The sequence below is a fragment of the Solea solea genome, chromosome 7 (assembly GCF_958295425.1).
Source record: "Solea solea chromosome 7, fSolSol10.1, whole genome shotgun sequence".
In the NCBI taxonomy this organism is placed as follows: domain Eukaryota; kingdom Metazoa; phylum Chordata; class Actinopteri; order Pleuronectiformes; family Soleidae; genus Solea; species Solea solea.
The window spans coordinates 5,879,439-5,893,909 of NC_081140.1; the positions used below are offsets into that span (position 1 = coordinate 5,879,439).

Below are 14,471 nucleotides of genomic sequence, written 5' to 3' on the forward strand. Positions count from 1 at the left end.
ATGTACATTATACATCAAGCATAGTAGACAGTGAATCAAAATTTAAATGTTGAAATGTTTCAAGGAAATAGGTCATTAATAAATTAAACAATCTATAGGACTTACTAACTTATACCTGTCACTGGAAATACAGAATATGTATTAATGTTTATTACAAAAAAGTGTCCCCCATATTTAATTCAACTTTTTAAATAACCTTATTATTGCTGTGCTCTTTATATCCATAAAGAAGAATAAAAAACAGCGCTGATAAACAAAATCCAGCCTCAGCCTACAACAGATACATTAAGATATAAAGACAGAGTGATGATACAGTTTTACCAGGACAATAAAAAAGTGCAAATTTGTACTAGGTGGAGGTTTTTTAAAAACTTCAAACTATGCCGTAATAAATGAGTGGAAAACGAAGTTCTGTTTGTTGAGTATGTGTGTGTACATCCTGCAAGCAGTTATTTATTTAGTTTACACACAGACCCTAAAGACCAGCTTCAAACATTCCTTCATCCAAATGCATAAATAATACAAAACACACAAGCACACAAACACCATTGTTGACTCGGTCGCTCTCTCACTCACACATACACTGCGCCACAATGTGAGGTTGTCCTTTGTCTTCACACACACACAACACAACACAACACAACACAACACAACACAACACACACGTTTGCCCGTGATGCTCGGATGAGCTGAAATTGAGAAAAGGTGGAAGAGTGTGGAGTGTCTGAAAAGTGCAGGCGCACACTTCAAAGCTCCCGGCTTAAGGTAAAACATACAGTAGACTGTTTCATGTATGATGGAGACTTCCACTGGAAACAGTACAAATGGAAAACAGCTTATTTACAAATGAGGTTGTGTACATGCACACACAAAAACAAATGCACAACTTTAACTTTAAAGATAAATGTATCAGTTGTTGAAAACCATCAAACAAGACCTCTAACATGCACTATTCATTTGACATGTAGAGTATGTAACAACTGTAACAGATTGTGATGGAAATCCTTACATCTATTGTTACTTATCTATTTTGTTTTTGTTTTAAAAGGCATCACGTCTGCGATGGTTACACCTGCTTTTGGAGCCTTTTGAACAGAGAAATTTGGAAACGCTACAGTATTGCTGTCATCTGAAAACACTGGGGTTCCACTGAATGGAGATGTTTCCCACAGTCATTTTATCATTGGGCTCTTATGAGCTGCAACATCACAAACACTTTTACTTTCACCCCATTGTCAGTCTACAAAATAAATGCTCTTATTTTCCACTGTTGTTGTTCCACATATAGTTTTCAGCCATGATAATGTGCAGACTTTAGTACCGTTTTAAGACAAACCTGAGCCTAAAACAGGAATGAGGAACTAAGCCCCAAGGAAGAAACTTGGAAAATCAGAAAAGGAACAACCAATTAAAAAAAAAAAAAAAACAATAACAAAAGAAAGAGAAGACGCAAATAAAAAGAGTAAACTAAGAGAACCTTCTGACTGCTCTCTTCTGCTTCTGGCTCCACACCTGGCAGGTCACAGTCAAGTGGCAACAAACCATTTAGATCACTTATTTATTTGAAGCAGTTATTTTTTGGAAAGCAGAAGAGACCAAATGTGGTTGAGAGGGTAGAGCTTTATAAGAAGTGAGGGGTGGAGCTGCCACTGTCAATCACAAGTGACAACAATGATCTACTTGTTTCTAAACAGTATAATCATTTAAAAAATGGACATCGTGCTCTATTGAAAAAACAACTTCTTCTTCTTTTTGCAACCTTTGGAGTTGCCCCCTGTTGGCAATTCATGAGAATACAGGTTTCCATTTCCGTCTATATAATCTATGTTAATTGTCAGAGTGACTAAAACACATATGTATCTTCTACATGTTATGCATCATCCCTGATAAACAGTCAAACAACTGTTGATAATAGAAACATAGTTGTTCACTAAGTGCAGCTTTTATATCCGCTAAAACTAGCTCGGAGCATCATTATCACCACCATCTGATATCTGACACTTCGCAACACAGAGGAGAGGACATTTCCTGTTTGTGACCATGTAGCATGCAGGGTTAGCATCAGGGGAGATGGAGGGTCAGGTTGGAGGACAAATGTAAACAGTCTCAGGGGGACATGGATTTTAATGTAGATTTGATTAAGATAGAATTATGGGTCAACAGGTTCTGGAAAAGGCAAATGTACATACGGTCTAATTTTAACGTTAAATATGCATTCTCACCCAATTATTAATACATCTACAGTACTATCTCTTTATTTAAATCCCTAAATGTTTGTCATTTTGTAAAACAATGAAAACAACTGATGAGGTTTGAAATTCAGAGGGTGTTAAATCTTCATAATGACTTCTCTTTGAAAGCATGAACAATATTCTAAATTGATAAATTAATGTTACCAACCAAGGAGATATGTAACTCCAATATAACATGCACCAAACATCGCAGTTACTTCTTGAAGAGCTTTGAGTATGAGTATTCATTTTCATGTTCTCACAGTAGATCCGTTCATTCATCAGTTCATAATCAGTTCATCAGTGAAGTCACAGGAGGTAAAACTGAAATGATGACACTACAATGATACTTAAAGTCTCTGGAGTGGGTGTGTTCGTCATCACTGACGCCTTTCACATCACACATCGAACGCACTGTTTGAGAATATTAAATATTGATTAGTACAGCTTCAAAGTTGAGACGAGAAAAAGAAAAAAAGAAAACCACGTGCATAAAACATCATCTTAGGAAACAAAAGTACATGTATAATCAGTCCTAATTAACATTAAATGACGTTGAGAGTTGGGACATGTCTATACGCCACATTTCTTAACCTCTTGTTACCTGAGCTTATTTATGCCTATGCTGCTTTGGATACACCATTGGAAAGGGCAGAGTCTTAGCTTTCATTTGAGCCATAGGGTGTGTGTGTGGGACAAGATGGTGGGGCGTCAGCTCCAGAAATGCACCGTTACGCGCAATAATTTTTTGACGCATCGGTATTTATGTTATGTTATTTGAGCTGTGTTTGTCACATTTTAAAGAGGTTTTTACAGCTTTGCAGACCAGATTCTGAAAATGTTGATACCAATTTAAAAATCACTTTCTCGTGATCCTTAACGAAAAATAAGTTGCGTCAACTCCGTAACCTTCGGGGACAAGATTAAAGGCACTGTGAGATGTTTGAGGGTCATGTATGACCACAATTCAAATAGAAACAAATGCTAATGTGCAAACCTTTTTGATTTTGTGCATGTTGAGATGCCCCCGAGATGACAGACTCGTTACAGCTAATACTGTGAAGGACAGGCATGAACAAAATATTTTGATTACTAGTTCTTTTATTATTTCTGAAATGCACTTTTTGATGTACGTTTTAAATTTGTCATCACCTGCTGCTTACTGGCTGCAGAAAATGTCTGGCCCAGCTAAATTTCTTTGTTTGAAAACTGACTGTGTAATTGAATAATCCTGGCCCACAGGGTTACAGTTTGATACTTGGGCCAATCAAGTAGGTCAAACTGGTCTTGATCCACTCTGAAATAAACATTGAAGCTCCTTTTTTTAATAACTGTTGTGAGGCTGAAGCAACGTCTAAGTCATTGCAGTAGCTATGACAGGATCCCACTCTCCAAGCTTCTTGGTTAAAAACACCTCATGTTTCTTGCCCACATTCATCCACACTACAAGTGGACGGCCCCTCAGTGTGCAGTATGAAATATGTCACAATAAAAACAATGAAAAACATGAATGATTAAATCACTTAAATGAATCACTTGATAAAGGTACCAACTGTCTAAAAGTCATAGTTTTTATACGACTATAAACTATTGAAGAAAACTATCGTAGAGGCTGCAGAGAGCAATAAGGAAACACTTGAGGAGGCGTGTACACACATGGCATGCAGCCTGGACCTCTTGTGCACTTCCTCCTCACATAGTGTGACCCTCGTTTCCCTCTCCTCCTGAGCTGGATGTGTAATAAAGTGATGGATTCACTGCCTACAGGGCAAACGCTGCTCAGTGTGCGTTTGTGTGCGACGCTCCGTACAAAAAGTGCACTGGAACACAAGGGACAGCTGAGCCACTCAGTGCAAACAAAGGCCTAAGATGACTTCTTTCTTATGAGGCAACTATTTCAGATCTGGAAATAACACTCAATTAATTGTTTATTTACTTTTCTGGAATATTTCACAGTGCAAAATTCAGCTAAATCAAATTAAAGGTCGGCTCAAAGCTCAAATCTCCTTGTCTGTCTGAAGGATTCATGGATATATCATACATGGAATGCTTTTAGGTCCATGGTGGCCCAAGATTGGCAGCCTCCAAAAAGTAAAGCCCTTAACTTAACTAAGTACATATAAAAGGTTTATTCTAAGGCAACACAAAACAAACCATTTAAAAGTGAGTTTGCACTTATGCCAACATACTAATGGGCAGTTTATTAATTACATTTTTGACAATTAACTACCCTTAATGTTACACACTGAACATTTAACGAGGTCATGCAACAAAACCTGATATAGCATCATATTCTTTTTGTCATTACATATTTTAATAACCACACATGAGCTATGATATATGAAAAAAAAGAGAAAGGAAGCCAACTATATGAACCGCTACAGGAAATGCTTTTACACAGTGACTCAAAAGTATATGAAACATACAAAGCAGGTCAATAGGTTACACACTGTTTTGTACACTAGTGTCACTGAAGTTTGAGATGTGATGAAGGGAAAGGTGTCTAATCACCTTGTGTTCAGTGTTGTTACAGATTATTCACTTTTTTTATATGTAAGGTGAAAGGTTAATAATTAGAAGAGCTTTTAAAATAATCTTAAAGTCATCATTGTTAGAATTGAAAAAAAAAATATGCAGAGAAAACAACTCTACATGTTCTTAGTAGTTTTTCTGCAAGACATAAATGTCCTCTTGCAAAGACGACAGCATCGGTCCATTTGTGTACACTTTACTTCTACACTTCTATCTACACTATATTATCAAAAACTAAATTCATCATTGAAGTAAACGACAGACACCTGCTGCAACAGTCATGCACTTTGTACAACTCTCATTCCCAAAATCACCTCCTAGTGACTCCTTTAACAAATAAAACACTTCATCCATCTGAAAAATTCATGGTTTCTAAGATTATATTTTCTTTAAAATGCATTTACGGGTGTGGCTTGATAAACATATACATTAATTGCTCGATGTTGATCAACTGAGTCTTTTGTAATAAAAAAAAAAAAACTAAACTGGAAAATGACTGTTGTTTTGCATGACTTGTTTTTCTGAAGCCAAACCTTGACATAAATGAACAGACAAACAAACAGAAAGACAGACAAGTAGAAAGCTGGCCATCTTCCTGTCTTCCTCCTCCTCCTCCTCCTCCTCTCGCCTGTCCTCTTCTCTCTCTCTCACACCAATGATAAAACAATGACTGGGTAGTGAAGGAGAGGGAGGGAGGGGTGACTGGTTGGATGGAGGGGCAATGAAAATTATTAGTGTGTTTGTAAATAAATAAACAATAAAAAAAAATGAGCAAAATGAAACTGAAATGGTAATTTTCAGGACGAGGAACTTCAGTTTTTTAGGAATAACCTGCAAGAGACAAACAGGAAATAAAAAATAAAACAAAAAATGTAGGGCGTTATATCTAATATAATTTGTGTCCCTTTGTTTGCACATTGCTTTTCATCAGCATGCATACGTGTGGTTGTAGAGATCAAATGATGGAGTGACACATGCAGTTAATCACAGCACAGTGAGGTCGTGGTAGTGGGCTTTTATCATTGTGAACAGCACCACGAGGAAGCTGAATCAGGTACTTCAAACCAAGGAATTCAGTTTTTTAATTAACTCCTAATACAACAAAAAAGCCTTCAAGGTGCATTATGGGAAATATATAAACAGGTGGACTCAAACTCATGGTGGACAAATGCCTTTAAATGTACATTTTATTATGGGGGCAGGTGTTGATGTGGTTGTCAAAAAGTTTAACGAGGTAACAAACAACTTTTTTCTGATTTAATCACTGAGGAAAAAGTACCTGTGTTCCTGCAAATACTGCAGTATTTTTTACAAGATTTTACATGAAGAAAATGCACTTTCTTTTTACTTAAGAATGAAACGGCAGGATAAAACAATCAAATGTAGAAACTACATCCCCGTGGCTAAAACACTAGCATCGTGAAAGCAAGACTTGTAAGGGACAAATAAAAAATGCAGATGGTGTTGTTTTTCTATCACCGTTACACGGCGCAAACAGGTTTAACATCATAATGACAAGTTTGAGCCGAAATGTGTCTGTTTCATCTTTAATTTTATTTCTTTGCTCGTTGACCTGTAAATATTCTGGCACGTTACTGTTGCCATCACGTCTGAAATTTATCCTCGGAGTTTATTAAAGGGGCAAGAGACAACTTTCATGTCCGTAGTGGTTCCAGATGTATCATTGTTTGGTCACTGTCGTAAAAACACAGCAGTAGCAAGATGCCAGTGAAGACACAGGTACTTTTCCTCAGAGCTATCGTCATCTTTTCCACTTCTAGTGTGGAAAACATGATATATATATATATATATACAGTATATATACACATATACGAGGTAAAAGCTATTCTCTTCCTTGGTTAGGTCACAGAACAATATATGTGTAGTTTTTGCCTTAATAGTTTTGGTGTAAACCCATCGCAGTGTCAAAGAGAATAATATAGTGAAAGCAAGGTTTCAACAGGATCAACATGATGCAAATGGTGTTATTTTTCTACCATAATTACATTTAATATCATAATGGCAGTTTGAAGCTAAAAGTTGCCTATTTCAGCTTTAAATAGGCAGTGAAATGCAAAAGAATCAAAAAAAAAGAAAATAATACTTTTTGATTGACTTGATTCTACTAAAAAAGCATCAGTTTCACACGAGGTACTGATGAGTCTGTGAATGTTTATTTTCACTGTTGGCAAAAATTGGATTGAGAAAAGAGGCCAAACTAAAGTCGAGTGTGCTGGCTTGTGTTGTAACCACAGCAGCTTGGGGACAGTGCAAAAAAGACTCAACGTCTTATCTGAATAATTGGGTAAAACAATATTTTGAGGTTCACAGGATGCTTTGACAACTACAGCTGGGTTTACTTTTGCAGACGTTAACCCCCCCTCCTGTGACCTGTGCTGGTCAAAGGTCAAGTCATGGAGTTAAACATTCTGCTGCCTACAAAGACAACTTTTAAAATGGATCATTTGGACAAAAATTGAAAAAAATAGCATCTATTCTTCTTCTTCAGGGTTTTTAACTTTCAACTAACCCCAGCACACAGCTGTGAAAACCTGTGTCAGTGCTGGAGACATGAAAACATCTCAGAGAGCTCACGAGCAGTCACATTCCACTTGTTGCAACACAACAAGACAATCTCAAACACAGGTAACTAAACGCAGCGGAAACGAAAAGATCTCGAACATGCAGCGAATGAGTTCTGGCACGAACGTCGGCGGCTGGAAAGCAGCAGCAGCGCCGACTGGGAAAACACAACCCTCTCATTTAGTGTGATGGAACTGTAAAGTAGCTAACACACGCAGGAGCAATTGTGGCTGTGTGTGTGTCAGTATGTGTGCTTCATTAGTGTGCATCTTGGCGTTGTGCGTTCCTTGTGTGTGAGTGTAATGGGTACCGTGTGCTTGCTGAGGTCTTGTTTGCCCATCTTAAGTCAATTAAAAGGAAATAAGGCGGCTCTGACCGGCCCGTGAACCAGCTCCCTCAGCTGAGCGCATGTCTGTGCACGCACACACATGCACACACGCGCACACACATGCACACACACACACTCAAGTGAACAGAGGGAGGCTGATAATGCTGCACAACTGGCAATCGACCCTGTGCCCTGCTGTGTGAGAAACAATGAGACTGAGGCTCTGTGTCTCTGTGTGTGTGTGTGTGTAGTATGGCATGTCTGACAAGGCTTCAGAGGGAAACTGTTAAAGACAACATCAGACACAAGTGCAGATGCACATGTTCCCTTTGTTTCTGCAGAGAGCCAAAGAACACATCTGTGTCCGACTCACTCACACACACACATGCACACGCGCATGCTCTTCCCTGGAGACTTATTCTAACCTTAACTACTACTCGTCTAACTCTGACTCGATCCTCAACCTGAACATTGAACTCAAAACATACTTTTTTTTCCCCCTCCCTTTAAAACGTAAGGTTCCACGTGTCCCAACAACATGTGTCAAACCTGCACATACACACACCAGACTTTGCTAATCATAAAATCCTTCCATAATTTCTTCTATTCAATAGTTTCCAGTTCACCTGCACAGCAACGCTGACTCACTCATTCAATGGCTAATCCATTATTACATGGAACGTCACCAATATGAAACCTTTTCACTCTTTCTAATCAGCTCAAAATGTCAACATCTGGTTTGCAATTCATTAATGACCTGGTCTAAACTTTTTTGAAGCTTAAAAAAAGAAGACAAATGCAGTTAGATGTAAAATAATAATTGTCTGACTAAATATGGTGATATGTAAAGGATCACTTATGATGATGTAGCCATTATTGTGAAATAGAAACATTAACAATGGATGACACAGCAGATCCGAGATACAGGTCAGGTCATTACCCCTGGCAACAATCTGAAGAAATCAGATTAATACTCATTGGAGTGAGATAAATGACGTGTTTTGGGCAGAAAAAAAGAAACACTTGACACTTTCCTCTCAGGTCACACACCTGTAGCATTATTTAAAACATTCATACGTTGCCATGGTGACCTTGGCTTGTGCAGTTAAGGCCTTTACTCAGTAAACAGTGACCTGGTGTCCCCTTCACTTAAGTTTATATAATTCATTTCATAGTAAACTTCATATTTACTATCTGATTTTGAATTTATTGCACATTTCATGTTAGTCAGTTCATACTGTCAATCATCCTTTCAAGAAAATGATTCCACATTTCATGTTGTTCATCAACCAGCTGCTGTGACTTTAAACACATGGATAAATCCACGACAACAAACAGCCAGCAAATGCTTTCCAATTGCCAGTAAGAGTTTGCTTTGACTTTTTTTGAACTCAGAGATTTTTATATCACTCCCGGAACGGTGCTCATCATAACGTCACGCTGGGAAAGTTGCAGAGTGGTGCAAGCTCTGCGACACAACAGTTCAAATAAAGTAGGCAGTGGTGAATTTACTGCATTCACCTGGATCTCGTGTTAACATGACTGCCAATCAGAGCCGGAGAAGATGAAAACCTGCGTCTATTTCAGAGTCATTTGACCCAAGAGTAAAAGCTGGTTGCATTTATTCCCATCACAGACAAAAACCATATGTTAGTAGGTGTTTGTGGGTTTTTAACCAGCAGAAGTGCAGCTTTCCTTTGCTTAATTCAAGCCAGTGCTGTCACACTTGTGGGTGAAGAAGTTTAATGAGAGCAAGTGATGAGTTGTCTTAGCGTAACAGTACTTATCTCTGTTAAAATGATCTATATGCGTCACATTCAGTTAGTTTCAGGAACCTGGATCTCTCAGTTCTCCGTCCACGCACATTGTATCAATAATTCATCATTAATCTCTGACTATAAATGTCTTTGAAAAGACATTAGCTACAGATGTCAAAAATGTTGGGTTTAATGGGCAAGTTAAAAATGTCTTAAGAGAAAACAATCTTACTCTCATTTAAAAAAATAAAATAAATGGGTTTAATCAGCTGCTGGAAATGGATCCACGTTATATTAACTTAAAGGAAACATAAGCAGCAGCTACAGCTGAGACCAATGGAAGCTCAAGAGTCGGCAGAAGTTGAAGTGATTGTAAAACCATGACGGAACAATTAATTCAATTGGAATTCCACAGGTGCACTGGGAACGGTTTCCAAACATTTCAATAGCCACATGTTCATATGTTGAGACTGTTTGAACAAATGTTCCATGATAACACAAACAACTTCTACTGTATGTTCACCGTAACCTCTCGGGACACTGACAAAACAGTGCACAACAGAGGCTTGGGTCTGTCAGTCTCTTCCTCCTCTTTGAGTGAACCACTTAAACGTCTATTACGGATTAACGTGTATAAGGATACAAGTGTAGTAGTTTATTACTGCAGTAGATCATGTCTGTCACGTTTCCTTCTTGTCTAATATACATAGAGTATATAAGTCGTGATCTCTCCAGGACACATTATGAGGAGAACAATCACACATCACTGTTCCAGATCATTCACAGCTGTGCAGCTTACTGTTGCTAATGAGATGTGGCCTCGTCAACTTGTTTGGAAAAAAATATGCAATTTCGTCTCTCACATTCCACAGCAGCAGTGTTATAAATGAGCGAAGTGATGTAACTGAGTGTACATCACCAAATAATGTCGGGATAAAGATATATACATAACAATAATGAAGTCAGACTTAAAGGGTTAGGGTTTATATGGTACTGAGGTTAAGAATCTCAGACAGATGTAGATTATTTCATAACTGATATGGTATACAGTACAGCTTAAGTAGTTTTCTTGATAGAATGGGCTTATTAACATAATGACTTCAATTTTTATTTAATATAAACTTACAGAAGGTCCTCAAAACCAAACCAAAGCGAGGGTCGAGTCTATGAGCAGCATGGTTCTTTCCATTAACTCATTCAAAGTAGATGTAGTACCTGTGTCCATAAGGCAAAGCCACTGTGGAAGAGTTTAAAACCTGTATTCTCTTGAACGGCCATGAGATCGCAACTGCATTGCATTTTTTTGTTTTTTTGGTAAGTTTATGAGAAAATTAATTTGCTCAGTAGAAATTTTCCTGAGCAGTTCATGGTCTCAATCACTAGTTTCAGGTTTTTTTCAAGAGCATCTTCTGTCCTAGCACTTATCCTTACCCTACCCCCTCCCCTGCACTATAAGAATTATAATAATAATAATAATAATAATAATAACTTACATTCTAAAACCAAAGAAAAAGGAATACATACATACAAGTGCAAAGAAAACAGAAGACAGAGACAATACGCAACAACAACATAATGCAAATGCATTTGCTTTCACCTCGGCACTCAGTCCACTATCGAGTGGAGTTTTTTCCAACACTTCCATGCAGCTTACTCCTCTCTTGTAAGTCGCTTTAGATAAAAGCATTGGTTAAATGTAATGCCCATTTTGTAAATGACATTATAAGTCAAATCGACCATAAACCATAGCATGTACTGGGACATTGAAACCATGTGATTGACAGCTTGGCATCGGCACATGGTTGCAGGTGTAGTTGAACATGCAGAAGATACAATCTCAGTCTGGTTCCAATATCGATACCTCTGGTTTAAACAAAAACAAAAAAACAGACCTGGATAAAATACAAACTCAAATAGATGACACCACAGTGGGTTGACAATTGGTTTTATCCCATGACAAAAAAAATAGAGCAAGCCCGAAACCTGCTGCTAAATTTCACTCAGTGTCAATCTAATCCCGTCTTCTTTGGACCATACCCTGCATCCCCACAACAGTTCATTCAAACCTGTCCGATATGTTTTGACTTGCTGCTCACAGACAGGCAAAATCATACGACACACAAACAGAACTGTTCTTAAAAGGGTTAAGAACCACTTCATGTTCTGTCATTAGAGACAAGCATATAACCCACAGAGCAGAGGCACAAAGCCCTCCTATCTTTATCAGTTTATATGCCAGTGATCTCCCTTTTGTTTTCACTTTCTACTCCTTCACAGACATCAGTATAATATTGGTAACCTAAAATCACTGGATCAGAATCTGGACAAACAGTCTGCATGAGGTTAGAGGAAGTGAATTACTGCTGCTGCCGAGGCATAAAATAAAACACCAGTAATTTATTAAACAGATGTAAAATAAATAACAGTGGTGGAAAAATTACTGTCTGTGAGTGAGTCAAATGTGCAAAAAATCCTCAGGGGAAATATTCAACTGTGATTTATCTTTATGTCAGAATCGTTCAAACTGCAATGAAGCAAAAAAGGTGTCCAGATGAATTATGGGCTTTCACTTCTACAAATAAACAATAGCATATTGTTAAGACGACGCTCCATCCAGACTGGTCTGATCATGTCCTTTTACATCTGTGTGTATGCACAACACTGTGTGGTAAACAGCCAGTGAGGGAATGATAAATAAATAAAAACATTTATTCAAAAGCATAACAGGGATGACAACAGGTTAACACTGTGTGATCTTCCTTTCTCCCATATTGTTTTCACATAAAGATACCTGTCATCTAATCTAATCTCACAACTAAGATTGTGATTAGGCTTCTTTTTTAGTCTTAACCATGACAACAAAAAACATAGGTTAAGTCATTACTGACACATATTATTTTTAAAGGCACAGTATATCATTTCTGCCACAAGGAGTTTCTCAGTCAAAACAATAACAAAAGTGAGAAGCAGATAATGGGAATTCGTGTCTTGTTTGGTTCCCCTGTGCATTTGAGCTTTACATGGAAACAGATAGAGAAACAGGTCGAGATATCAGTAAACAACAGCTATTAAATGCAAGGTGATCCATCTGACTGTTCAGACCTCAGCTGTTTCTGAGATAGAACATCAACCCTTACCTCGAAATTATACAAGATAATTAACTTTACTTTCTTAACAAGCTAAAATGTGAGCTTCATAGTTTTTATGACGCGACTGACAACAGTGTTCACAAGAGACAAAATAATACAGGTGAGAGGCGGAGTCTGGCTTGAGCATACAGGAAATGCACCCGCTCATTGGATTTTCCAGAGAAGTCACTCCTGTATTCTCATACGGACTCGCTAGGACATTATTCAGAAATTTGATGAGATTACTGACAGAAAAAAGCCTGCAGAGTAACGATTATGGATGCTTGTGTTGTCACATACAGCACCTACAATCATTTCAAGAAAATCCCTGGATTTAAGTGCAAATCTGAAAACAGCTTACTACATTTCATCACTGTGGTTGACTGGGTACCTGCTCAAGCTGGACCCTGCTCTCCTCTTAAAAAACAAGCTGTGGCTAAAGCCCTGACATGGCCCTCAAACATATGTGTTTATCCTTCCTTATACTAACATAAAGCCAATAGAAAGAATGGGCTCCAGTCACTGGTCCCCAGTGGAAAAACATATTTAGAGTCAAGACCACAGCAGATTTGACTGCAGCAGCTGATTAATAGTGAAAGTTCTTCATGGTCATACTCAAAAGGTCAAGCATAAGTGACAGCATAAACATGATGGGCCGCACTGCATCATCATTGATGACAATTTCTCATAGTTACTCTGAAGTGTTTCTGTTGACAGAAGTCAATGCCTGTGCTCTCAGGGTTGAACATTTTGTCTGAGAGTTGTGGGATTTGTAGCCTTTCTAAAAACAGCAAGCATCCATGAGGAGGGCAGCAAAGACCAGCATGGACAGAGATGGATCACGCAGTCAGTCCATTAGATACAGAAAGACTGTGGGAAAACACACAGTATCGAGTTATTCAATCAGTGTGTATGAATAAATAATGAAAGGAAAGCAAGGAACTGTGTTTGGTGTGATGGTCCCACACTGATGCACATTAGAACGCAGATATTAATTCCAGAAAGAATCACACCCACACTCCCTGCACTCTTTCTAAGAGTTCTGGGTTTTCACAGATCGTGTGTCTTGATGGCTGCGTGACCTAAACTGACCGATACAGCGTCAGCACAACAACCACTTATAGCTTCTCCTAAACTTGGGCAACATTCAAACTAATACAGGGGTTTTAGTATCAAGCGGGTAATGTGCATCCATACGACCACACATGGACATATGCAGCATATCACGTGAACATTCATGTGCACGAGTCGTGTGGGTGTCAGTGTAAACAGGAAGTAGATTCTCTTCTGTGCAGTTGTTTGCTTAAGTATCATATTAATGAAAAACAACAGAGGTGAAATGTAAGAGCTAGACATTTATTTTATTAAGACTGTTAATAAAGTCTTAATAATAAAGCATCGGCTTCTTGTGGTGAAGCAAATCCTCAGTTTAACGTTGATGAACCTTGACCTAAACTAATAGCAACAACGTTTTCGTGGTTGACCCCACATGGATGAAGTTGTAGTTTGTGATCCAAGATGGAGGAGACTCTGATATCAGCTGTGTCAAACCACATGATAAGAAAAGAAGCTGCATTCCAAAAGAGAGGCTGGATGGTTGGCACTGGGCAGGAGACCAGACAATCTACCCATTCTACACCATGTACTGCCCACATTCAGCAACTGATCATCAGCCTTTGCTTTTACGTTTGTGACCTTTACCTGAAAACAGTTTTTTCTCAAAATTCAGTTTTATGTTAAAAGTTTAAGGGAGAACAAGCAGCTACATTTTTAAGACTTCTTCTTTTTTTATTTGCTTGGAGGAAACAGTACTGACAGCTTGAAATGAATGGGTCAGAGCGAGATGACTTCAGCAAACCCCACGCTCAACTCCTCCCACACTCCATGTGACACTTTATAGGTAGGGAGAAGG

The 14,471-nt window shown here is 38.3% G+C and overlaps 1 protein-coding gene across 3 annotated transcripts in view; it reads right to left on the bottom strand.

Moving 5' to 3' along the window:
• Nucleotides 1-14,471, bottom strand: part of bcas3 (BCAS3 microtubule associated cell migration factor) — a 317,149-nt gene that overhangs the window by 133,741 nt on the left and 168,937 nt on the right. The window contains exon 24 of one of the 3 annotated variants that reach the window (XM_058633222.1): nt 5,010-5,594. The exons of the other annotated variants lie outside the window; for them this stretch is intronic. Coding sequence (XP_058489205.1) covers nt 5,584-5,594 — 11 coding nt within the window. The 3' untranslated portion in view covers nt 5,010-5,583. Of the gene's footprint in view, nt 1-5,009; nt 5,595-14,471 lie in introns of those variants that run through there. 3 annotated transcript variants of the gene reach the window in all.